This window comes from Vigna angularis, chromosome 1, assembly GCF_016808095.1.
Source record: "Vigna angularis cultivar LongXiaoDou No.4 chromosome 1, ASM1680809v1, whole genome shotgun sequence".
Classification (NCBI taxonomy): Eukaryota; Viridiplantae; Streptophyta; class Magnoliopsida; order Fabales; family Fabaceae; genus Vigna; species Vigna angularis.
The window spans coordinates 7,240,797-7,260,954 of record NC_068970.1 but is presented as its reverse complement, the minus strand read 5'-3'; the positions used below and the strand labels follow the sequence as shown (position 1 = coordinate 7,260,954).

Below are 20,158 nucleotides of genomic sequence, written 5' to 3'. Positions count from 1 at the left end.
AAGGAATGGAAGTGCGGGAGGTGGGGAGGTGAAACGAAAATGGGGAAAGGGGAAAGAGTTCTATGGATGAGTGCTAGGAAAGTAAAATTAGGGTTTCAAATTATTTAAAATAGGGTAAAAGTAAAAATCTGTTTAACTTAAGGATATAATTGTATTTAAAATAATGTGGGGAAGTGGAGGAAATATAGGATGGTAGTGGAGGGAGCAACACCAGACATTTGTTAAGGTTAAGTTTTCACATATTTAGAATCCCAGTAAAGATATTTTTTTCATTGCGTTGCTAAGAACACCTTTGTTTAACTCTACAACTAGGAAATGCGAATATCACTACTATTTCTATCGTTATTGCGAACGTGAATATTGTCTTTGGTTGCTTCTGATTGTTTTGTTTCAGTCTAAGTTCATAATGTATGCAAGAAGAAAAACAAAAAAATAAAAATAAAAACAATTTTATAATAAAATTAGGTTGTAGAAAAAAACTGAAGCATACAGGGAAAAATAGGCTTTGATTACTTAAAAAACTGAAACATATAGTCAAATACAGTTGTTTTTAAACACAAAGTCTATTATTATCCGCTTCTAAGTTTTATTTTTTTATTTTCAAATTTTTTTAATTGTTTTTAGTTTTAGTTGTTAAGACAACAAAAATCTATTCTAGAAGTATAAGTTTTCGATTAGGAACCGAAGACAGTAAAAAAAAAACTGATGTCAAAATATTTTGCAATGAAACATAATTAAGACTATTGAATTGATAAATTGTTTACTGTAATTACAGGTATAAGATGTGAAATACACAGTAAGCGTCTTCTCTTTTTTCAGGGTAGAAAGTAGAAAAGATAGATGCTCTTTGTAGTCATAGTTAGAATTATTTCATTCCCATGGCAGATACAAGGACAAGAGGAAGCAAAGAAGTTGCAGTAGTATCTTTATGGTAAAACTTTTCTATTGACAAATCAGACTAGTGTTATTTGCTTTTAGGATGTAAGATAACAATGACTCACTAATACGCCTTCCACTATATTTTAATGTTGAAATAATAATACAAATCTAGCTAGTAATGCTGGTAAAGTATTTATCTTGACAATCTAGTCATAATCTACTAAATTTGAAGCGCGTCATGAAGTTATCACATTATACTTCTTATAGTTTTCACTTTATACCAAGTTAGTAATTTTTTTATTAATTATTATAAATTTTATTATCTTTCTTATTTTTTTAGTCATGCTTTATGTAAGTTATATTATTAAGTTTTATTTTTGTTTATAAGAGTTTTATTATGTCACATTATTTTTAAAATTTAAATATATTTATATGCTTTTTATATTTTTATATTTATATACTTTAACATGTATAACATATTATTTATTTATTTATATAATCAGAGACTTATTTAACATTCGTAATGTTATTTTAAGGTTTTTTAAGATTCATGTATTTGAATGAAAATTTCTTCCATTATTTATTTATTAAAAAATTATTTTGTATTTACTTAGACAACTCAGTTTGTCTCTTTTATCATTTTCTGATTATTTAATAAATAAACGCTTTTGATTCTCACCTATTGTCATGAATCATCCTCAACTAATAGCTATTAATTATCATTAACGTCAAAATTATGGACTACATAACTGCATCAATTTAAATTTTTACTTTCTTTTGATTGTAAGCACTTAATTATTTTAAAGTTTAATAATCCTAAACCTATTCGGATTGTTCCTATAAACTTTTAATATTATAAAGTCAACAATGACTGTTAACATTGGGCATTGTAGAATTTTCATTACTATAGGTATTGTTTATAACACATTTATTTCAAAATTAATACACATTATCTTGTAATAGGAAAGCTTAATACCCACTCTATTTTGTCCCTAGTTTCGCTCGAAAATGTCAAATTAGTCCATCCTTCAAAAAGTGCGTCAATTACGTCCTTCCTTAATAAAATTTATATCAATAAGATTCTTTCCGTTAAATCCGTACAAACGGAGTTAATTATTAAAGTAGAAGAGAGAGAAAAATAATTAACGCCGTTTGTACGGATTTAACGAAAAGGATTTTATTGATATAAATTTTATTAAGTAAGTTAAAGGATGGACACATTTTCGAGTGAAACTGGAGACAAAATAGGGTATTAAGCCTAATAGAAAATAGTTGGACATATGTATTGAATTATACTTTAAGAATACAAACATCTCATTCACATTTCTTGATTTGTTTTGTCACACACATTTCCCTTCTTTCTGGATATATCTACTTGCACAAAGGTGCATGCAATATTTTTCTATTTTAGAATTGTTTATACAACTAATTTTTATAAATAACTATATGACCACTTTATTTTAATAAAATATTAAAATATATAATTAAGCGAGTCCACAAATAAACTAATAAAAAATTATTTAAATTTTAAATTGATTGCATGATAGATCATATTTTTTTTTACTAGGATTGTTCACCAAGGAAAGACATGAGAAACCAGACAAGACAAGCCAATCGAAATATGAAGCATCGAATTAACCATCTATGTAAAAGGAAAAAGTTCTGCTAATGAAAAAAAAAAGCACAGTTAACTTTAGTTTTACACCTTAAAAGAAAAATGATTTTTTGACACTATCATAACTACTATTTGAGAGTCTATTATAAGAGTAAAATGATTTTAATAAAAACAAATTTTTGTATTTGTAAAAAGTAAAGATTATGTAGATAGTAAATAAAAGAGTTGACAAAGAAAGAAAAAATGTGATCATATATAGATTGTTTTATATTGAAATGTGTATTTTACTCCCAACTATCCTTCATTATTCAAAGAACTTTTTTGTGCTTATATATGGATAACAAACAACATATGACCAATAACTAAAGAACCCAATTTGGACATTGATTTGTGCCTCTTGAGTTTATGAGAAATCCTTATGCAAGTTGGATACCATATAAGAAACTTATTAAGAAAAAAAAAACCATTGTGGGAATGATCAAAGCTCTTCCTCACCTATAATCGGCCATGAGCTGGCCACATACAGAAAAATATCATTAATATAAAATGAAATTACTGTAATGGGCAAAACACCGTAGTCAACAACAAAACAGCCTTTCATCCTCCACTACGAGAGTGGCCATAATGGGAAGCTATTTCATTGACACTTGTCCTCAAACATGTGATGTGCAAGACGCAGAAGATATGTCAACCACAAGCTTTTCTCCATCGAAATCGAGAATGCCACGCCATCTTTCCCACTTTCTGGCCTCAAAGATAAAATAATCTATTCACTTGTTCACACTATCATAGGCACTCTACAAAGTAAGCACTCACCAAGCCAACACACTCACCAATTATTTATAAATACTTCACAATCCTTCAAGGCCTCTTCACCATGGTGTTGTAGAATATATATAAGAGACATTACAGCCATCACCTGCAAAGTTTCTTGCTATAATAGTTTCTTCACCTACTTTTCTTCGTTGTTACTTTTGCAAACAACATTACGAAAAAATGGCCGCATCTCGGTCGTCTTGTCTGCTTGCACTGCTACTTTTTGTGTCAGCTATTGCATCAGAGAGCAGAGCGGTAAGGAAGGACTTGGGCCTTGACCTTGGTGGGTTGGGGGTTGGACTTGGAGTAGGGTTGGGTCTGGGAATAGGAGGTGGTAGTGGCTCTGGAGCTGGAGCTGGAGCAGGGTCCGGTTCTGGCTCCGGTTCCAGCTCTGCCTCAAGTTCGGCATCTTCATCTTCCAGTTCTGGCTCTGGTGGCTCCGGAGCTGGCTCCGAAGCTGGTTCTTATGCAGGCTCTCGGGCTGGATCAGGATCTGGTGGAAGGGGAGGTGGTGGCGGCGGAGGCGGAGGCGGTGGAGGAGGTGGCGGTGGCGGCTCGGGCTATGGTCATGGTGAGGGTTATGGCCATGGGGAGGGTCACGGGCAAGGCGGTGGTGATTAAGGAATTAGTGGTTTATTGAAATGAAAGAAGACGGTGTTAAGTGTTTCTAGTTTGTGTAATAAATAAGTAGTGTGTGATCTCTACGTAGTTTGTATCAATATGGTAAGCATGCATGTATACCTAAGGTGGTCGACACCATCCTCCTATGTGTTTATGTGTTTCTAATAAAAAGTGAATTAATTTCAGTTTGAAATTGTTTTGTTACTCCAACTCTGTTATCTCTTCCATTTCTACTTGTAATATGTTACTTCTAATTAATTGCTTCCTTGACTCAAATGTTAATTATTATTTGCCTGTTGGAAAGTACTATTGATGTATTTATCCGATTCATTGTTATGGATAATAATTCATAGAAGCAATGGCTTCAACGCTAATTTTTTAGAACCTTCAAAATCTATGTATTTTATTAGTTATTAATATAATAAAAAATGAATATGTAATTTAATTTAATTTAATTTAATTATATTACAAAAGAAATAACATGTATCTGATAAATTGTTTTTTGTTTTTTTTTTAAATTATAAAATTTATTAATAGTTAAATCAAAATTAAAACTTTTATCTATTTTTTTTAATGTAAATAATCATATTGTATGTAATAAATTTCTTTTTCGTTTTATTTTGCAATTTTGTTTGATAAATTATTAAAAAAAATCTATTCAAATCCATTTTTTATTCTTATCCAAGATTACCATAATTCAAACATGATAAATTTTTTAAATTTGAATGACAAAGAACATCCAAAATAAAATAGTAAAGTTGAAAGTTTAAACAGTTTTCTCTTAAATATTATATTAGAAACTTAATAATAAAACTATTAACTAATAGCAAGTAAGCAAGTAAGCAAGTAAGTAAAAAAGTTGTTGTCATCTTTGTTCACGAGTTTCAAATTCAGTACTCAATTGAGTTTTATCTCTAAAAAAACTAATTTCTTAATACTTTTTTTCTTACCCAAGACACAAGTTCACAATTTGTTTAATAATAAGATATTAAGATATTTAATCAAAAACATAAATTAAATACAAATTAGTAAAAACAAATGAAAGATGCTTCTATAAAGAAAGAAATTATCAATTCATATTTGTTGTATAACTATCTAATTCTATATCATTTTAATGTATTTTAATTAATTTTTATTTTAAATTCAAATTCAGAAATTTAAATTTTAAGTTCAATTCAATTTATTTGAATGAAATATGAATTAAATATAAATTAGATATTTTTTAGATTTTGAAATGTAAGATATGACTAGGTTGGGATAAGTCAAACTTATTAAAGGAAATATTAATTATTTAATTCTTACATAAAAGTGTCAAATCATAATCAAATTATGATAGTTAGATTATTACACTAAATAGAAAAATTATCTACAAACTATCAAGTATAATTTTAGTCTTTCAAATCACTGTGTTCTTATGTCATTATATCTCACCTCCCTAGACTAACAATATAGTTAAGAGATAAATTAAGAATAGACTAAGACATTTTTGAAAATGAAATATATAAAAACTTTAGCAAAATTTTGGTAGCATAATAATTGTATTTCTAACCTCTCTTTTTTTAATAGTCAAAATCACAATACAATATCTACATTTCCATCTAAATCTATGTATGATATTAAATTATATGTGTTGGATAACAATTTTAATGTTTATACATTTAAGACTTCAAATATTATATAAGGTTATTGTTCAAAACATAACATAAATATAGACAATTAAAATAAAAAATAGTAATCAACAAAGAAAAAATAATTATTATTTCACAAGTAAAACAATAAACTTTGTTTTATTCATAACTTTTTCTTTAAAACTTCAGATGAGTGATCTTTTAATCTCAGCCTAGGTTTTTATTTTCAATAAATTTATTTTTGAACTCAGAATTTGCAAATTATGTATGTACATATTCAGAACAAAAATAGGTAAATTGTACACTTAGAAGAAAAAAAAAACTTAGGTAAAGATTGAGGTTGAATCCTTTATCTTAATACAATAAATGATACTCTATGATTGAAACATAAAGCTCTATATAATATATTCTCCTATTTAAGTAACAAACTTTGAAAAACAAAAATTCATATTTTATAGAATAAGACTTATGAAAAATACGAAGGAAAATCTGAAAGAAGAAAAAAAAGAAGAGAAAAAAAAAACCTTAACTTAAGTTTTTATTTCTTTATCTTTAGTTGTGAAAATTTGTGAGAAAAATGTGAAAGACTAGATATGTTGTTATATTTATAGAAAATTTTTTATAAAGACAAAGATAACATTTAAAGGAAATATGTCTTTAATCTTAATAATTGCATGTTATCATTGGAAAGAAAAAATAACAATACATTTCATCTTGTTGTTTACATTAAATTTATCATGACAAAAGGTTAACAAAAATCTTCTCACATTTTTTTTATCAAAGGTGTAGAAAATTTGTGAGAGAAATGAATGGGCTTGACTTATTGTTTCTATTGTTTTTAATGGGTTTGAATTTATAAACTTGTAATACACAATTTTTTGTTATTTTAATCCCTTATTAAATTCAAAATAAAGTATTTCAACCAAAAATAATTTAAATTATTTTTATTACATTATAACATTTATTTTTATGGGTTATTATAATTTATTTTGATTCTTATTTTTCTAAAAATTTTAAAAAAATTATAACTTTTATTATTAATGGATTTTACAACAAAATTACCAACAAAAACAAAAACTAGTAAGAATTTTAGTTCACATTCATACCGAAAATCAAATAAGAATTAAGAATAATTGTAAATTTAATAATTGTAATTTGAATGAATAATTTTCACTGAAATCTTAAAGTATTTTTAAAAATCAACATAATTAGGTGATAAACTTAATTGCTATTATAAAAAGGTAATGAAAAACTAAATTATAATTATTAAAAATATTCAAAAACTAAGTTTTAAATAATAATAAAAAATTAAATACCAGTTTACAATACTTATAAAACATACAAGGATCAATTTGTAATTTTAAGAAATTTAAAGACTTATATGCAATTATGAAAAACATTTATAGAGTTAAAAAAAATACTTAATTTTGTCTTTAAAGAACGTAAATAAAATTTTAAATTAATAAAAAAGTTAAACATAAATAATAATTAATATTAATTTTCTATACTATATTAATAAAATAATAAAGTGTTACATTATGTATATTAAAGTTTGATCTAAAATACATCATTCACCAATAAAAATAACAAAAGAAAATTTAAATAAATATATAAATAAATAATAGAAAAAAACGAAAGAATTTTTTTTTCATCTTACATCTTAATACAATGAACTCATAACTATATATTTATAAGACACGTCAAACCTATAATAAATATAAATATATGTACACAATTGATCAAAACTTTATATATAGTGTATTTAAAAGGTATGTTTATTAGAGATTTTTCTTAACCGTTACATATTTAAATTATATTTACATATTACAATTAAATCGAGTAGATTTGTTAGTTACTATATATTTTTGTTATTATTATTATACTCCACATTTAATTATAATATTTTAATAGAGACATACATATAACTCATTTAATAATATAAATATAAGAATAACATTCAAAAAATATTCACTTCATACTTGATATTTAATTATTTTTATACAATAGATCTTTAACTCTCTTAATAACTTAAGGTAGATCTTCTCTTCTAAGATCCTAGTCAAACAAAAAGAACAATCAAAATAATGCTAGCATCTTGTCACCAACACTTATATAGTTAATTTTTAAAATATATGTCAGCTTTGAAATGTCATGAGAGAAAGTCCATCTATCAAAACTTTAGTGTCACCAACACTTATTATAAATTAAATTTTATTTATATTATCATAAATATAATTTTTCTAGTTTTAAAAATGTTTAGTATTTGATCCCATGTTATATTTAATCTTATACTTATCGAACAATTTTGCACGTAAAAATAATAATATATTTTGGATGAAGTATCTTCAAGAACATTATTCAATGCAGTTTTATTTATATAAACCTTTTTATAGAATAAATTGATTTATCTTAACAATAATTCACGTTATATTTTAATCATAAATAAATAAGCCTTAATATATTAATATGCTAAATGCAATGACAAAAGGATACACAATACAATACAGAAGGAAATAATTTGATGTCAAGATCAAATCAAAAGTACTATGACTAAAACATTGGTTTTCACTAGTAAAAGGAAAATGTTATTTTGTTAAATATTAAATTAATGATAGATGACAAGAATGAAGGAAACCCGGGTCTTACATGTTTTAGTTTTAGTTTGGTTGGATTATGTTTTAAGGCGTTCATGAAATTTTCTAAATTGGAGTCTTGAAGCGGATTCGTGCCGCTTCTGGCTTTGTTCCGCAGGGTGGAAAGGAGATTCGTGCAGCAGCCATAACGGTAACCCTTTTCTCTTCCTCCCTTCGATCTTTTTCTATTCCTTTCATCCATTGCCTCATTTTTTTGTTTAAATTAAATATTATGGAGTTTTCAATTTGCATCATCGGTGGTGGCGACCTTCTCGCTCCTTTATAGTTTTGCAATGAATTGTTAGTTTTTTGGTTGCTGGGCCCTTGCCGATAGGATTTTTGTATTATCTTGGCATTTTGACTGGTATTTTTTTATTTATGTGAAATTGAGCAACCTATTACTGAGTTCTGAAATGTTTCTCTCAATGAAGGTAGTCCTAATCCCAAATGTTTCTTATATGATGTATAACATTTGAAAACCTAAGAAGATACTGTAAAATTAGTGGCTTCACATAGAAGAAAATTCTTATATTTTGCAATGCTTGCTCTAACCTTGAGACCATATACTAATTAAACCATCTTTGGAGGGGTGTAAGAACTCATATTTTAGGTTTGATTTTGTTCAATCGCATAGATATTCTTTTAGTGTCCCTTTTAATGGGTGAGGTGCTATTTACATTGCAGGTCCCTTGGGATAGTTGGATATTGATTTGCATTGGATTTATTAAGTTCATAATCTGATGAATGGCTGCAAGGGGCAAGGCTCCACCAACATTTGAGGGACGCTCTGTGCAAGTTCCTGGGATGATGCGACGTGGTCAACTTTCTGGTTTAGGTTCTGCTGCTTCTCATCTTTCTATGGAGTCCCTGCCTCATCCTCAGGTGTTGGAGAATAAACTTGCTGTTCAGGAAGCAGAAATAGAACAGCTTTTAAGGGATAACCATAGTCTGTCAAGTGGACATGTGGCCTTACGAGAGGCCCTTGTCGCAGCTGCACAGGATGTGCAAAAGTTGAAATCACACATTAGAAGCATCCAGACGGAAAGTGACATTCAGATCAGAATTCTATTTGACAAAATTGCGAAAGGGGAGGTTGATATTAGAGCTGGTGATAGTGTGAAGAAGGATCTACAACAGGCCTATGTTGAGGCACAGACTTTGGCTGCTTCCAGGCAGGAATTGAGTGCCCAAATTCAACGAGCAAGTCAGGAACTGAAGAAGGTTAATAGTGATGTTAAGAGTATTTCAGATTTGCAGGCTGAACTGGATGGATTAGTGCAGGAGCATCAGAGGTTACGGTAAATATTGAATTCCACTTTGTGGCTATTTCTACGTTCATATAAATCAGAACTGATACTAAATTCTTCAGGGTATGTAGTTAATTTTGTTAATTGTTATAGCAGGGTCTAGATTTCCCTTCTGGAAACTAATATTTTTATGTGAGCCAATGTTGTTAAATAACCATTATTGCTTTTGGGATAACGCAATGAAGTGGCATTTTTCAGCTCCTTTGCCTTGGATAATTGAGAGTGAGGGCCACTGTGGCATAGCCATAGTTTGGCCTTCCTCCATTACCATTGATAACCTTGATCTGTGTAGCCAATCCTTCCTCATGCGAAAGGCTTTTATTGCTAATGATATAACGTTAAGAATGACATACACTAACATATTATAAGTCCAAGTTGCATATTTTGTATAGCCACTATCAAAATAAAAATAAAAGAAGAAAAATCGTATAGAAATTTATTTATCTTGGGTTTTGCTCATGCAAGAACCCAAATGCTGCTGACAAGAATTATTCCTTTCATTTCACTATGAAAGTCTGTTTAGTTTGAGAAAATATCTTCTGTATCGGTTTTTATTTGTTTTCACAATATAATTGCAAAAATGGCACTTTATTTACATAATGTTTCTTGTTTTCACTTTTTCTGTGCAAATATTTGAAAATACGATGACACTTGTAAATACTTATGATTACAAGAAACAAAAATAGAGAATGTTTCCCAAGTCAAGCAAGGCATAATCTTCGTAGTATCTGATTGCTTTCATGATATGAGATGTTCTTTGAAGTGGGTATTGGGAGTGACATTATAGAGGAGTCTCCTGTTGATATTGTGATATTTAAGGTGAGGCTGTCATACAACGGAATGAAAATTAGTTAAAAAATTGTATGGTGGATTCCCCAACAGTGAGTATTTACTGAAGTGTATTCACATTTATCAAATCAAGCTTTAAGTCAGGATTTGCTATTCATGGGTGCTATTGTATACCTAAATTCATAAATATTGGGCATTCCTGCACATCTTGGTGCATATTTTCATTTTTACAGTTTGTTTCTCTTTATTTTGTAACTTATCTATTAATTCCTATAATCCGGTTGGGTGACAGTGGCACCTTTGAATATGAAAAGAAGAAAAACATAGAGCTAGTGGATTACATGAAAGCAAAAGAGAAGAATCTAATAGCAATGGCAAGAGAAGTAGAAATGTTACGAGCTGAGATTTTGAATGCCGAGAAAAGAGTACATGGTAACTTTCTTGCTTCATTGTGTTGTAGTCTGTTCATGCGATATTTTGTACATATATGTTTCTAATGCATTCTTACTGTGTAAACAGCACCTGATCTGTTTAGGGCTTCCACCCCTGGACAAAGCAGTGGTCCATTTGTTGATGCTTATGGGAGAACTCATAGTCAGATGGCTTCTGGCCAAGGAGCAGAGGGTGTGGTACCAATTGGTGATAGCAATGGAGTAGCAGCTGTCAATAGTTCTGGTGTTAGTGGTGGTCTTTGGTCAAGTCCATATGATCCCTCAGTTGGTCGGAGGTGAGAGGGTTTTCTTTCTGTTAAATCAAATGCAGCTTGAATTGAGCTTTTGATTGTAAAGTACATGGGAACTGGTGGCTTTTTTCTATGTAAAATCTGACAGATTGGGTGGTTTTATTTTTAGGTCCTTTGCATTTGATATAATACAATTTTTTGAATCAAATCTACGAATTGGAGAGTCCAAAGGCCTGTCTCAAACAAAACTGACGGTAGAATGAATTGAAATTCTAGTCAAGCATGGCCTTTTTAATAAGCTATATGATACTATTCTGATGTTTTTAGTCTGAAGATCGCAATCCTAGTTTCGGAGTGCATATGAAACATGCTCACGTTCTACTTTCCATCCAGCATGACGAAATTGTTGCAAATCACTATTGATGGTAGCAAGGAAACTAATAAAATTTCCAAGCCCTGGCATAAAACTTGAATTTTAGATGAACAGTATATGTACAATCTTTCTATCTAATAAAGATAAATAAGAAAAAAAAGGTATAGGATAAGATAGTTGACGTGATGAAGAGAAATACATGAGTAACTTTGCCAAAACAAATGTTATATGTAAGAGTTGAATGAGTTATATAATTCAACTTGTTTTTTGTTTGGTACTCAGTCATCTGTATTAATAAGGGTCTCAAGATCGCTGCTTCCTGAGAAGTTCAATTTTCTTCTCGTGAGTGCTGGATACTATCAGTAGCCTACCAAATATTTATCCATTGATTTCACCGAACAAGTACTAAAAATACCTAGTAAAAGATTTGATAAATGGGAAAAGTTGTTTCATATATCCATAGGTCAGATAACCACAGAAATACAATTTTTTTTTTCACTATGCGACATTAGAAGTCGACACCACAGCCGCAGACATAAGGTTTGAGTACAGGCACATTGATCCTGGGAGGCTAATGTATCCTATACGTCTATGTACATCTTGATTGATTACTTGTTGTCGTGATCTCACACTCAAATACATATTGTGATTAAGTGTTTACTGAATTAATTACTTTAAGATCGTGATTAAGCACATTAATTAATTAAAGATTAATTTAAGTAATTAGCTACATCACCATACTCATTTTGGTTAAAAATTCATAAATAATAATATAAATAATACAATTTACAAGATAACAATTTATATTCATTGAACACATTTATTACCTACTAACGCATTTTGACTGATACGAACTTCTTCTACGTACATAATTCGAATACAAGACGACAAGTATCCTTAAAGAGGACAAAAACCCTGAAGTTGGAAATTTTGAGTTTTAAGTGTTTATTAGAGTTTATATATATATATATATATATATATATATATATATATATATATTTGATCTGTAAGAACACTTGATAGTGAATAGTGATTTTGTCCAAAAACAATACTTACTATTAAAATGGGCTATTTTTCGTATTTAAAGAAGGGTGTTGCTCCCTCCACCATCCCAAGTGCTCTTGTACCTTCTCACTATTTTCTTTTATTCCAAAAATACTCTACACCTCCCCACTATTTTCTTTTATTCCAAAAATATCTTACACCTCCCCACTATATTCAACCATCTTTTTCTTTCTCACTCCACATTAATGGAGCATTCACATGTTGTGATATATTACAAAATTTTATTTACACTTTCTCTTAAATAAGTTTGATTCAATCTTATTTTCACTGTTCAATATTGTTTTTTCTTCAAATTACTTAATAAATGGTAAAATTTTGTTCTAAATTTCTAGAAAAATGTTTATATATATATATATATATATGTGTGTGTTTTTTACATTTAATATCTATAATTTTTAACATTATATTATATTTTAACTTACCGACATGTTTGACTCAAATAACTTGAATAAAGTATTTAATTTATTAGATAAATAATATAAAAATATTATTAAATACTTAAAATATAAAAGAAAAGTTGTTTGTTAAAGATTTGAAATTTATTTAGTTCTTTCGTCATTATAAAGTTAGTATATAATAATAATATATTATTTACTATTAATATTATTATGTTTATTATTTTGTATTTGCATCTAAATTTTAAGTTTATAAAATGGAAGTGGTAGAAGCACTAATATTGAAGTTTCCTCTGAATTTTATATTTTGCAATATATCACAAGTTTAAATCTAAGCCACATGAATGCTCCATTAATACAGAGAAAAAAAGAGAAAGATTGTTAAAAATAGTGGGGAGCTGTAGGGTATTTTTGGAATAAAAGAAAATAGTGAGAAGATGTAAAGTATTTTTAGAATAAAAAAAATAGTAAAAGGTGCAGAAGAAGCAGTGGTGGAGGGAGCAACACCCTTTAAAAAAATGGATGTTCCCACTCTAGTTTTCTCCATAAACCAAAAGTGATGATGAAAAAGGAGTGTTTCATCCTACACCTCCAAAATCTCATCCTGCAACTCCAAAAATTCCACTTTTAACCTTCTGACATCTCATCTGCACCTCCATATTTTTCAAAACTTTATTTTTAACTTTAATAAATATTTTTTCATTTTCTTTTCTTTTTTATTAAAAACAATCTTCACTATCTAAAAAATAATTTAATTTAATTTAATTTAATTTAAAATTTAAATATTATTTAAAATAATTTTGTATTTTAATAATTATTAAAATATAATTTATATTATAATAATAGTTATATTAAAAACATAAAAATAAAATAAAAATAAAAATAATAATAATAATAATAAATAATAATAAATTTGATTTAATATATTCAAATATATTAAATTATAATAAAATATTAAAATAAATTAAATAATTATTAAATTTTAAATAGAAATAAAAATTTTAAAACACTTATTTATATATTAAAATCTATAAAATATATTAATACTTGTGTTTTTTATTTAAAATTTAATAAATATTAAACTTAAATAAAAATTATAATATTACTTATTATATTTTTATATTTTAATAATTAATAAAATATAATTTATATTTTTAAAATAGTTCTATTAAGAAAATTGAAAAATAATAACTAAAATAAAAATAAAAATGAAAATAAAAATAATACTTAATATTATATTTAATATATTTAAATATATTAAATTATATTAAAATATTAAATTAAATTTAATAATTATTAAAATTTTAAAAAAACAAAATTTTGAAAAATTTGTTAATTTATCCGATAAGTTATGAATCGGATATCCATATCCGATAAAGAATTATTTTTAAAATTTTATTTTGTATATAAATTTTAATAATTATTTAATTTAATTTAATATTTTAATATAATTTAGTATATTTAAATGTTTTATTTAATATAATTTTATTTGTTATTTGATAAATAATTGTTTTAAAATTTTATTTATTATTTTAATTTTAATAATTATTTAATTTAATTTAATATATTAATATAATTTAATGTATTTGAATATATTAAATATTTTATTTAATATAATTTTCTTTTTTGTTATTATTTTTATTTTAATTATTTTATTTTTATATTTTTAATATAATTATTATTATAATATAAATTATATTCTAATAATTATTAAAATATAAAATTATATAAAATAATATTAGAATTTTAAATTTAATTATTATTAAGGTGGTGTAGACTCTTTTTAACAAGAAAAAAAAATATATTTATTAAAATTAAAAATAAATTTTTTTATAAAGTTAAAGGTGTAGGATAATGATGAGATGTCAGAAGGTTAAAAGTGGAACTTTTAGAAGTGGAGGATGAGATCTTGGAGGTGTAGATGAAAAACTCATGAAAAAGTTCAGATATTTATTGAAGCAAGGGCGGATTACTTCCTGCACCCTATCATTTTCTTCAAACCCTGTCACTTCTTCTATTCCAAATTTATTTTCCCAAACACAATAAAGAATTTTGGAAACTTTTTTCCGAAAACCAATTACCCCTACTTTTACGGAAAACATTTTCTGGAATGCTTTGATCGGGTGAGAGGTGAAATTTGATTGGAGTGCAGGAAGCTTTAGCTGTCGTGTAAATGTGGTCAAGAAAATCCTGTAATACTTTTTTCATCACAATTATAAGTATAATTACTTATATGTTGCGAGATTCATGAAGTTATTTTTTCTATTTGTATATATTTAGTGATAATTATTTAATGATTATAATATTATATTAAAAAATGAAATTTTTGTCTAATTCAATCTTAAAATTGTATTCCAAAATTAAATCCGTTAGAGCATAGTTTTTACTTTTACAAGATGATAAAATAATTGTTTTAAAATTTTGAAAGGTGTGCTAAGAAATTGTGGAGGTTCAGGAAGTAGAATCCTTTTACTGTTATGTCCATTGAATCAGAATTTCTAATTGGGTCTACTTTGGCCCCATGTGACCCGCTCGTTATCATTTATTTATTTGTGTAATTGCTCTTTTCTTTTGGTTTCATTTTTCGATCGTGTCTGACTCATGGCGGAGGTTAGTCTCTTTCCATTTTCTCCGACTCTGATTCTCATATCTGAACAACAAACTCCACCATTTTCAGTTGATTCCCATCTCCATTTTTTTTTGTTTTCTTATTTTCGCCATTTAAGAGTGCAATTTGTTATAATATTCTTCGGTGTAATCTGTTATTCGGATCTATCGAATCATTTTACCACTGAATATTTATCCATACGACAAGTAATGAATTGCTTCTTTTCTCCATTATGTGGAAAGAAATAATTTTGGATTTTACAGATTCGGGTTTCTGCTATTTAATATCCATATCGAGATTAAGATTGTAGAAGAGAAAAACGAGACTGTCCGGGGGTGCCCTTTTTGATAGATAGTTTTAGGTTAAACCAAATTGTATTGATGTTGCCTCTTTTTTTTCGTGTTTACATCTCTTAAATGTTTGCTTTTTGATTCCTAATTTTGTAGTTTTAAAATGTTTTCGTGGTCTAGGTCTTATTGTTACAAGACTGATATAGTTACTTACTGATAGTGTCGATTCTGTGATCCGAATTCAAAATTTCAAAACCATAGGATGCAGTTGTGTAATTTGATTGACGTCTACGGTTTCTGAAAAAAATTAACTGAATTCATGAAGCCAACTTCTATTGGCAGGTGCTGGAATCCAGTTATACATTCTTAAAACTGTGGGACTTAAGTAGAAAATTCCGAAACCGGAATGAACCAGTTAAGATCGAAACACCTATTTGAACATCCCAAACTGTTTAAGGATCTACTGATTAATTGAGCCATAGTTTTATTAGTTTGCTGCTTCTTGTAAATAACCATACTTCTTGATGGTGGTATGTGTATGCTTCCTTTTTAATCTTTTTTTTTTTTTTAATTTTGATTCCAGAAAGAAATGTTTGCCATCTAGTGCTATTTGTTACTTATGATTGGGTTCTGTCCACATCTTTTTTATTACATCCAAAGGCCATGCAGCCATTCAACGGCATATTTGGCTCACTTTCTAAATTTTGATTCACTTTAATTTGCGGTATTGGACCCCCTATAGTGCAATTTACTTAAGATTCTGAATGAAGATGTGTTTTGGTCTTTGTTGTCATTCATATAAGCCATTCTTCATTCATGAATTGAGGAGGGTGGGTATGGGTAATATATTTCAGGCACACTTATTTCATTGCTTAAACTAGAGTCCAGATACAAAATCACCCTATAGCTTTCTGCTGCACTGTATACATTTTTGTTTTGACTTTGACTTTTTTAATGCAACAGGTTTGGTATCTTCTGCAAATTTGCAGTCTTTTTAACCTTAACATAATATTTTTTTTGTTACTTCCTGCTAGATTGAACTAAAAACAGCACCAGCCGATTTTCGTTTTCCTACAACAAATCAAACCAGACATTGTTTCACCCGCTACATAGAGTTTCATAGGTGGATTTCCTGACATTGGCTATCTGGTTTCTGCGAAAGTGTTACATATAATCTTTTACTTAATATTGATTTTAATAACAGATGCTTGGCTGCAAAGGGTGATAACTCTGGTGAATGTGAGAAATTTGCTAAATACTACCGCTCCCTTTGCCCGGGTGAATGGGTAAGCAGCCTTTAGCTTATTGGGTGACTTGTAACTGACTTTTTGTGAACTTTAATATAAAAATTGATGTCATACCAGCAATTTTTGTGATTTGCATTGTTCAATTTTTGATGAGATTGATCCTTAACGTCTGCAAAGTTGTAAACTGTTAGGAACTATTGATTTTGTTGGTGCGAAAGGAATAACTGAATTCCCAGTGTCAGTGTGTAGTTTCTATTTGTAATGCGTGTGGATGTGGATTCTCCTTAACTTGCGTCATTCAACAATCAATGTTTTTACAAGCTATTATAGATCATTTTAATAAAGTTGTTTTCTCTATCAATATTTTGCTTGTATATTGTATTAGTTTTGGATTTATGCTGTGTTTTTTATTTTATTTTTTGTAGTCCTTTGAAGCTCTGCAGAGTCGGTAACGTTCATTATTTTCAGTTTTTTATAGTAACTAAAACTACTAATAAATCACATTTTGAACTTACCAAAAGAAGAATAATTGATGAATTTTTTGTTTTATGTTAATGAAGGAATATAGGCTTGTTCTTGAGAATACAATCTCTGATTGTGATTTCCAACAAAAAATCATCACTCGTTAGATTTGTGTCTGAAGACTGCCGATATAAGGATTATATAATTTTTTTAGATATTGGCCACATAGACATTTGGTAGATCACATGCTTAGAAGTTTGTGATTTAACTCTTCTAAGGTGATAGGGTGTGTAAAACTATGAATGGAAGAGTGTATCCACTTTAGTCCAAGTTAAGTGTGGATATTCCCTTTATTACTTTGCATGTTTTTCTTACCCTATAGGAGTCAAATCTGGAAGACATGACACACCGTCTTAAAAACCAATTTCATGTATTCTGATTGTGAAGTGTAAATAAGAACATAGAAAGATGAATAAATATGTACATTTCTGATATGATGAATATAATTCATGTTTATTTGGTGGTTTAGTTTATGAGATATAAGTCATTCCCAGTTGCTCAAAGAGCAAAGGAAAAGTATTCCCAGTTGCTCCTGCATCCTTGCTTTAAATGTTGTGAGTTTTAAGTCAAGCTATATGCATTTCTGTATATATGTAGATTTTTCCTTTTGAAGACCCTTTTTTTCCCTTGCTAGGATTTCTTAAGTTCATACCTACAGAAGTACTTTTTTGTGATTTAGCATATTAGACAGTTTTAAAATAAAGTGATTTATATTTGTGTTTGAAAGTGATTTATAGCATTGGGTTTTTTTTTTTTTTTTTAATCTTCAAGGAAGTTGTCAGCTTCTTTCACAAATATAGTAATCAATAGCTTAGGAAAGTAGAGTAGCCGGGCAGAATTGTGAAACCATTTTGGTAGCAGCTATTGCAACTGCAATAGTGGCTTTTTCTCGTGATACAGTGATGCTACTTTGATATAAGCTCCTAAAACCCATTTTTTGCCCCTGAAACACCGTTCTGATGGTTACATTTCCAAGTCTTCCTGCATTTTCCTTTTTCATTTTTTGCTTCAGAAAACATATTCGGACTTGAAACCTTTACCATTCAAGAAAAAACTACCTCCATTTTACCTCTGCTCCTTCACACTTGAAGGAATATTTTATGTCCACTGTTCTGTTCTTTTTTCAACGTTAAAACTTATCATCTTGCATCCCACTATTTACCTTTATCTAATTTGTTGTATTTATTTTCTGTTAATTTTACAATCATTTTTCATTTTGGGACTTAATTATTATGTTCTTATTGCTCCTAGATTGGTGACTGTGTATGTTAACTATGACTTATTTATCTATAATTTCATAAAGGTTGAGTTTCCTTTTAGTATTTATACCTATAGTATAAATTTAGTTTGTATTATGATATTTAAAATAGTGGTCATTCCATTATAGGATTTTCAGAGCTGGCCAATATGTGAAGCAATCCGAAAATGATTACTATGCCAAGAACACAGTTGCTTGAAACTAGTCTAAATGTTTTTTGCAGTGCCAACAGTCTTGTTGCATAATTTGAATTAGCGAAATTGGTTTAGTATTTTTTTTTGTTTTTAATATCTTCGCCAATACTCTATGTCAGCTTTTGAACCTATTGTGCGTACACGTCATGAAACTTATTTGTATATGTAGGTGTTCATGTTTGTTTTAGGAAATAAGAAAGTGAATTTGCATGGTATACATTGTTGTATTCAAAATGCCCGCCTTTCAATTAATCTCTTGACATTCCTAGAATTGATAAAATATATTTTGCCCACTTCTGCATAAAACAATTTATATTTCTAACTAGCACAAATTTAATAGATTGGTGTTGTACCACATGAAGGTCGTTAGTACAGAGATTCAATGATGTGTATTGGGTGAGTTTGAATTTCTCTTTTTTAATATTGTGTGGAATATACTGTGGCAGGTTGAAAGGTGGAATGAACAGAGGGGGAATGGGACTTTTCCTGGACCACTTTGAAATCATGTTCCGCTTTGGTATCCTTTTGAGGCATGAGGAGTCTTGAACATTCTGTTGGTTTATTTTCTTCAGTTATAATTGTTTGAGTCATTGTGAATAAGGCAATTTGTGGATATTCATCACTTCGCAAATGGCTCTAGCCATTTGCTTTTGAAGTTGATATAATTGTTCAGGTTGTGTTCCGCTCTGTACTCTCTTTGTTCAGATCATTAATAATCAGTAAACTCTATCCTAACAATGGATTATCTTCCTCTAAAAGTGAGAAAGTGTAAAAAGTGTGAAAGAATACACATTCATCATTTAACCGTACGCATTTTTTTTATTAGGTATCCTATTACAGTCCTCTTCACTTGGGGAAAAATAACTTTAAAGCAAAAAAAGGAACTGGAATGTAAGTTTTCAAAAACTAACGAGTCTGACGATATTGGGAAGTGAATGCGTAGACATTTATGTTTTGAATAAATTTTTCACCGTGGATTTGGTACGACTTCAGATCTTGATCGACTTAGGGTACGTTTGGTTAAAAAAATTGAAAGGAATGTGAGATGTTTGGTGTAATTAAGGATGTTCAGAAATTGTATTTAATAACAAAAATTGCTTGGCAAAGAAAGGTAATTTGGTCACTTTGACCTCGTCAACCAGTTTTCTTTCAGTTTCCTCTCAGGAGTGATGAATTTCACATATGCTGGTACCACTTGATTATTTGATCCTTTCTTCTCTGTCTAAGTTGGACAAG

General features: G+C 28.5%; 3 protein-coding genes across 4 annotated transcripts; all 3 read left to right on the top strand.

Moving 5' to 3' along the window:
• Nucleotides 1-3,308: 3,308 nt before the first annotated feature.
• LOC108321562 (putative glycine-rich cell wall structural protein 1) lies at nucleotides 3,309-4,124 on the top strand. Its single transcript, XM_017553349.2, has one exon. The coding sequence runs from the start codon at nucleotides 3,491-3,493 to the stop codon at nucleotides 3,929-3,931; it is 441 nt and encodes a 146-aa protein (XP_017408838.1). The 5' UTR covers nucleotides 3,309-3,490; the 3' UTR covers nucleotides 3,932-4,124.
• Nucleotides 4,125-8,185: 4,061 nt separating this feature from the next.
• Nucleotides 8,186-11,218, top strand: LOC108321548 (protein FLX-like 4). Its single transcript, XM_052868686.1, has 4 exons — nucleotides 8,186-8,343; nucleotides 8,877-9,490; nucleotides 10,581-10,720; nucleotides 10,808-11,218. Exons 2-4 carry the CDS (start codon nucleotides 8,937-8,939, stop codon nucleotides 11,017-11,019), a joined length of 906 nt encoding a protein of 301 aa, XP_052724646.1. The 5' UTR covers nucleotides 8,186-8,343; nucleotides 8,877-8,936; the 3' UTR covers nucleotides 11,020-11,218.
• A 4,127-nt stretch (nucleotides 11,219-15,345) lies between these two features.
• On the top strand, nucleotides 15,346-19,660 carry LOC108321546 (cytochrome c oxidase subunit 6b-2). Of its 2 annotated transcripts, XM_052871420.1 has the most exons (5): nucleotides 15,379-15,413; nucleotides 16,044-16,115; nucleotides 16,736-16,824; nucleotides 16,906-16,987; nucleotides 19,369-19,660. In XM_052871420.1, exons 1-5 carry the CDS (start codon nucleotides 15,405-15,407, stop codon nucleotides 19,420-19,422), a joined length of 306 nt encoding a protein of 101 aa, XP_052727380.1. In that variant the 5' UTR covers nucleotides 15,379-15,404; the 3' UTR covers nucleotides 19,423-19,660. The 2 variants fall into 2 exon arrangements, with proteins under 2 accessions (XP_017408814.1, XP_052727380.1); XM_017553325.1 differs by lacking the exon at nucleotides 16,044-16,115 and having other exon boundaries at nucleotides 15,346-15,413.
• The last annotated feature ends 498 nt before the right edge of the window (nucleotides 19,661-20,158 follow it).

What these genes read in the sequence shown, in the direction of transcription:
- LOC108321562 (XM_017553349.2), top strand. Translation starts at nt 3,491, where the DNA reads ATGGCCGCATCTCGGTCGTCTTGTCTGCTTGCACTGCTACTTTTTGTG.
- LOC108321546 (XM_052871420.1), top strand. An exon ending in TCCGAAACCGGAATGAACCA is followed by an intron (nt 16,116 to 16,735) that starts GTTAAGATCGAA and finishes ACTTCCTGCTAG; the next exon opens with ATTGAACTAAAAACAGCACC. An exon ending in CCCTTTGCCCGGGTGAATGG is followed by an intron (nt 16,988 to 19,368) that starts GTAAGCAGCCTT and finishes ATACTGTGGCAG; the next exon opens with GTTGAAAGGTGGAATGAACA.
- LOC108321548 (XM_052868686.1), top strand. Translation starts at nt 8,937, where the DNA reads ATGGCTGCAAGGGGCAAGGCTCCACCAACATTTGAGGGACGCTCTGTG. An exon ending in CAGGAGCATCAGAGGTTACG is followed by an intron (nt 9,491 to 10,580) that starts GTAAATATTGAA and finishes GTTGGGTGACAG; the next exon opens with TGGCACCTTTGAATATGAAA. An exon ending in TGCCGAGAAAAGAGTACATG is followed by an intron (nt 10,721 to 10,807) that starts GTAACTTTCTTG and finishes CTGTGTAAACAG; the next exon opens with CACCTGATCTGTTTAGGGCT.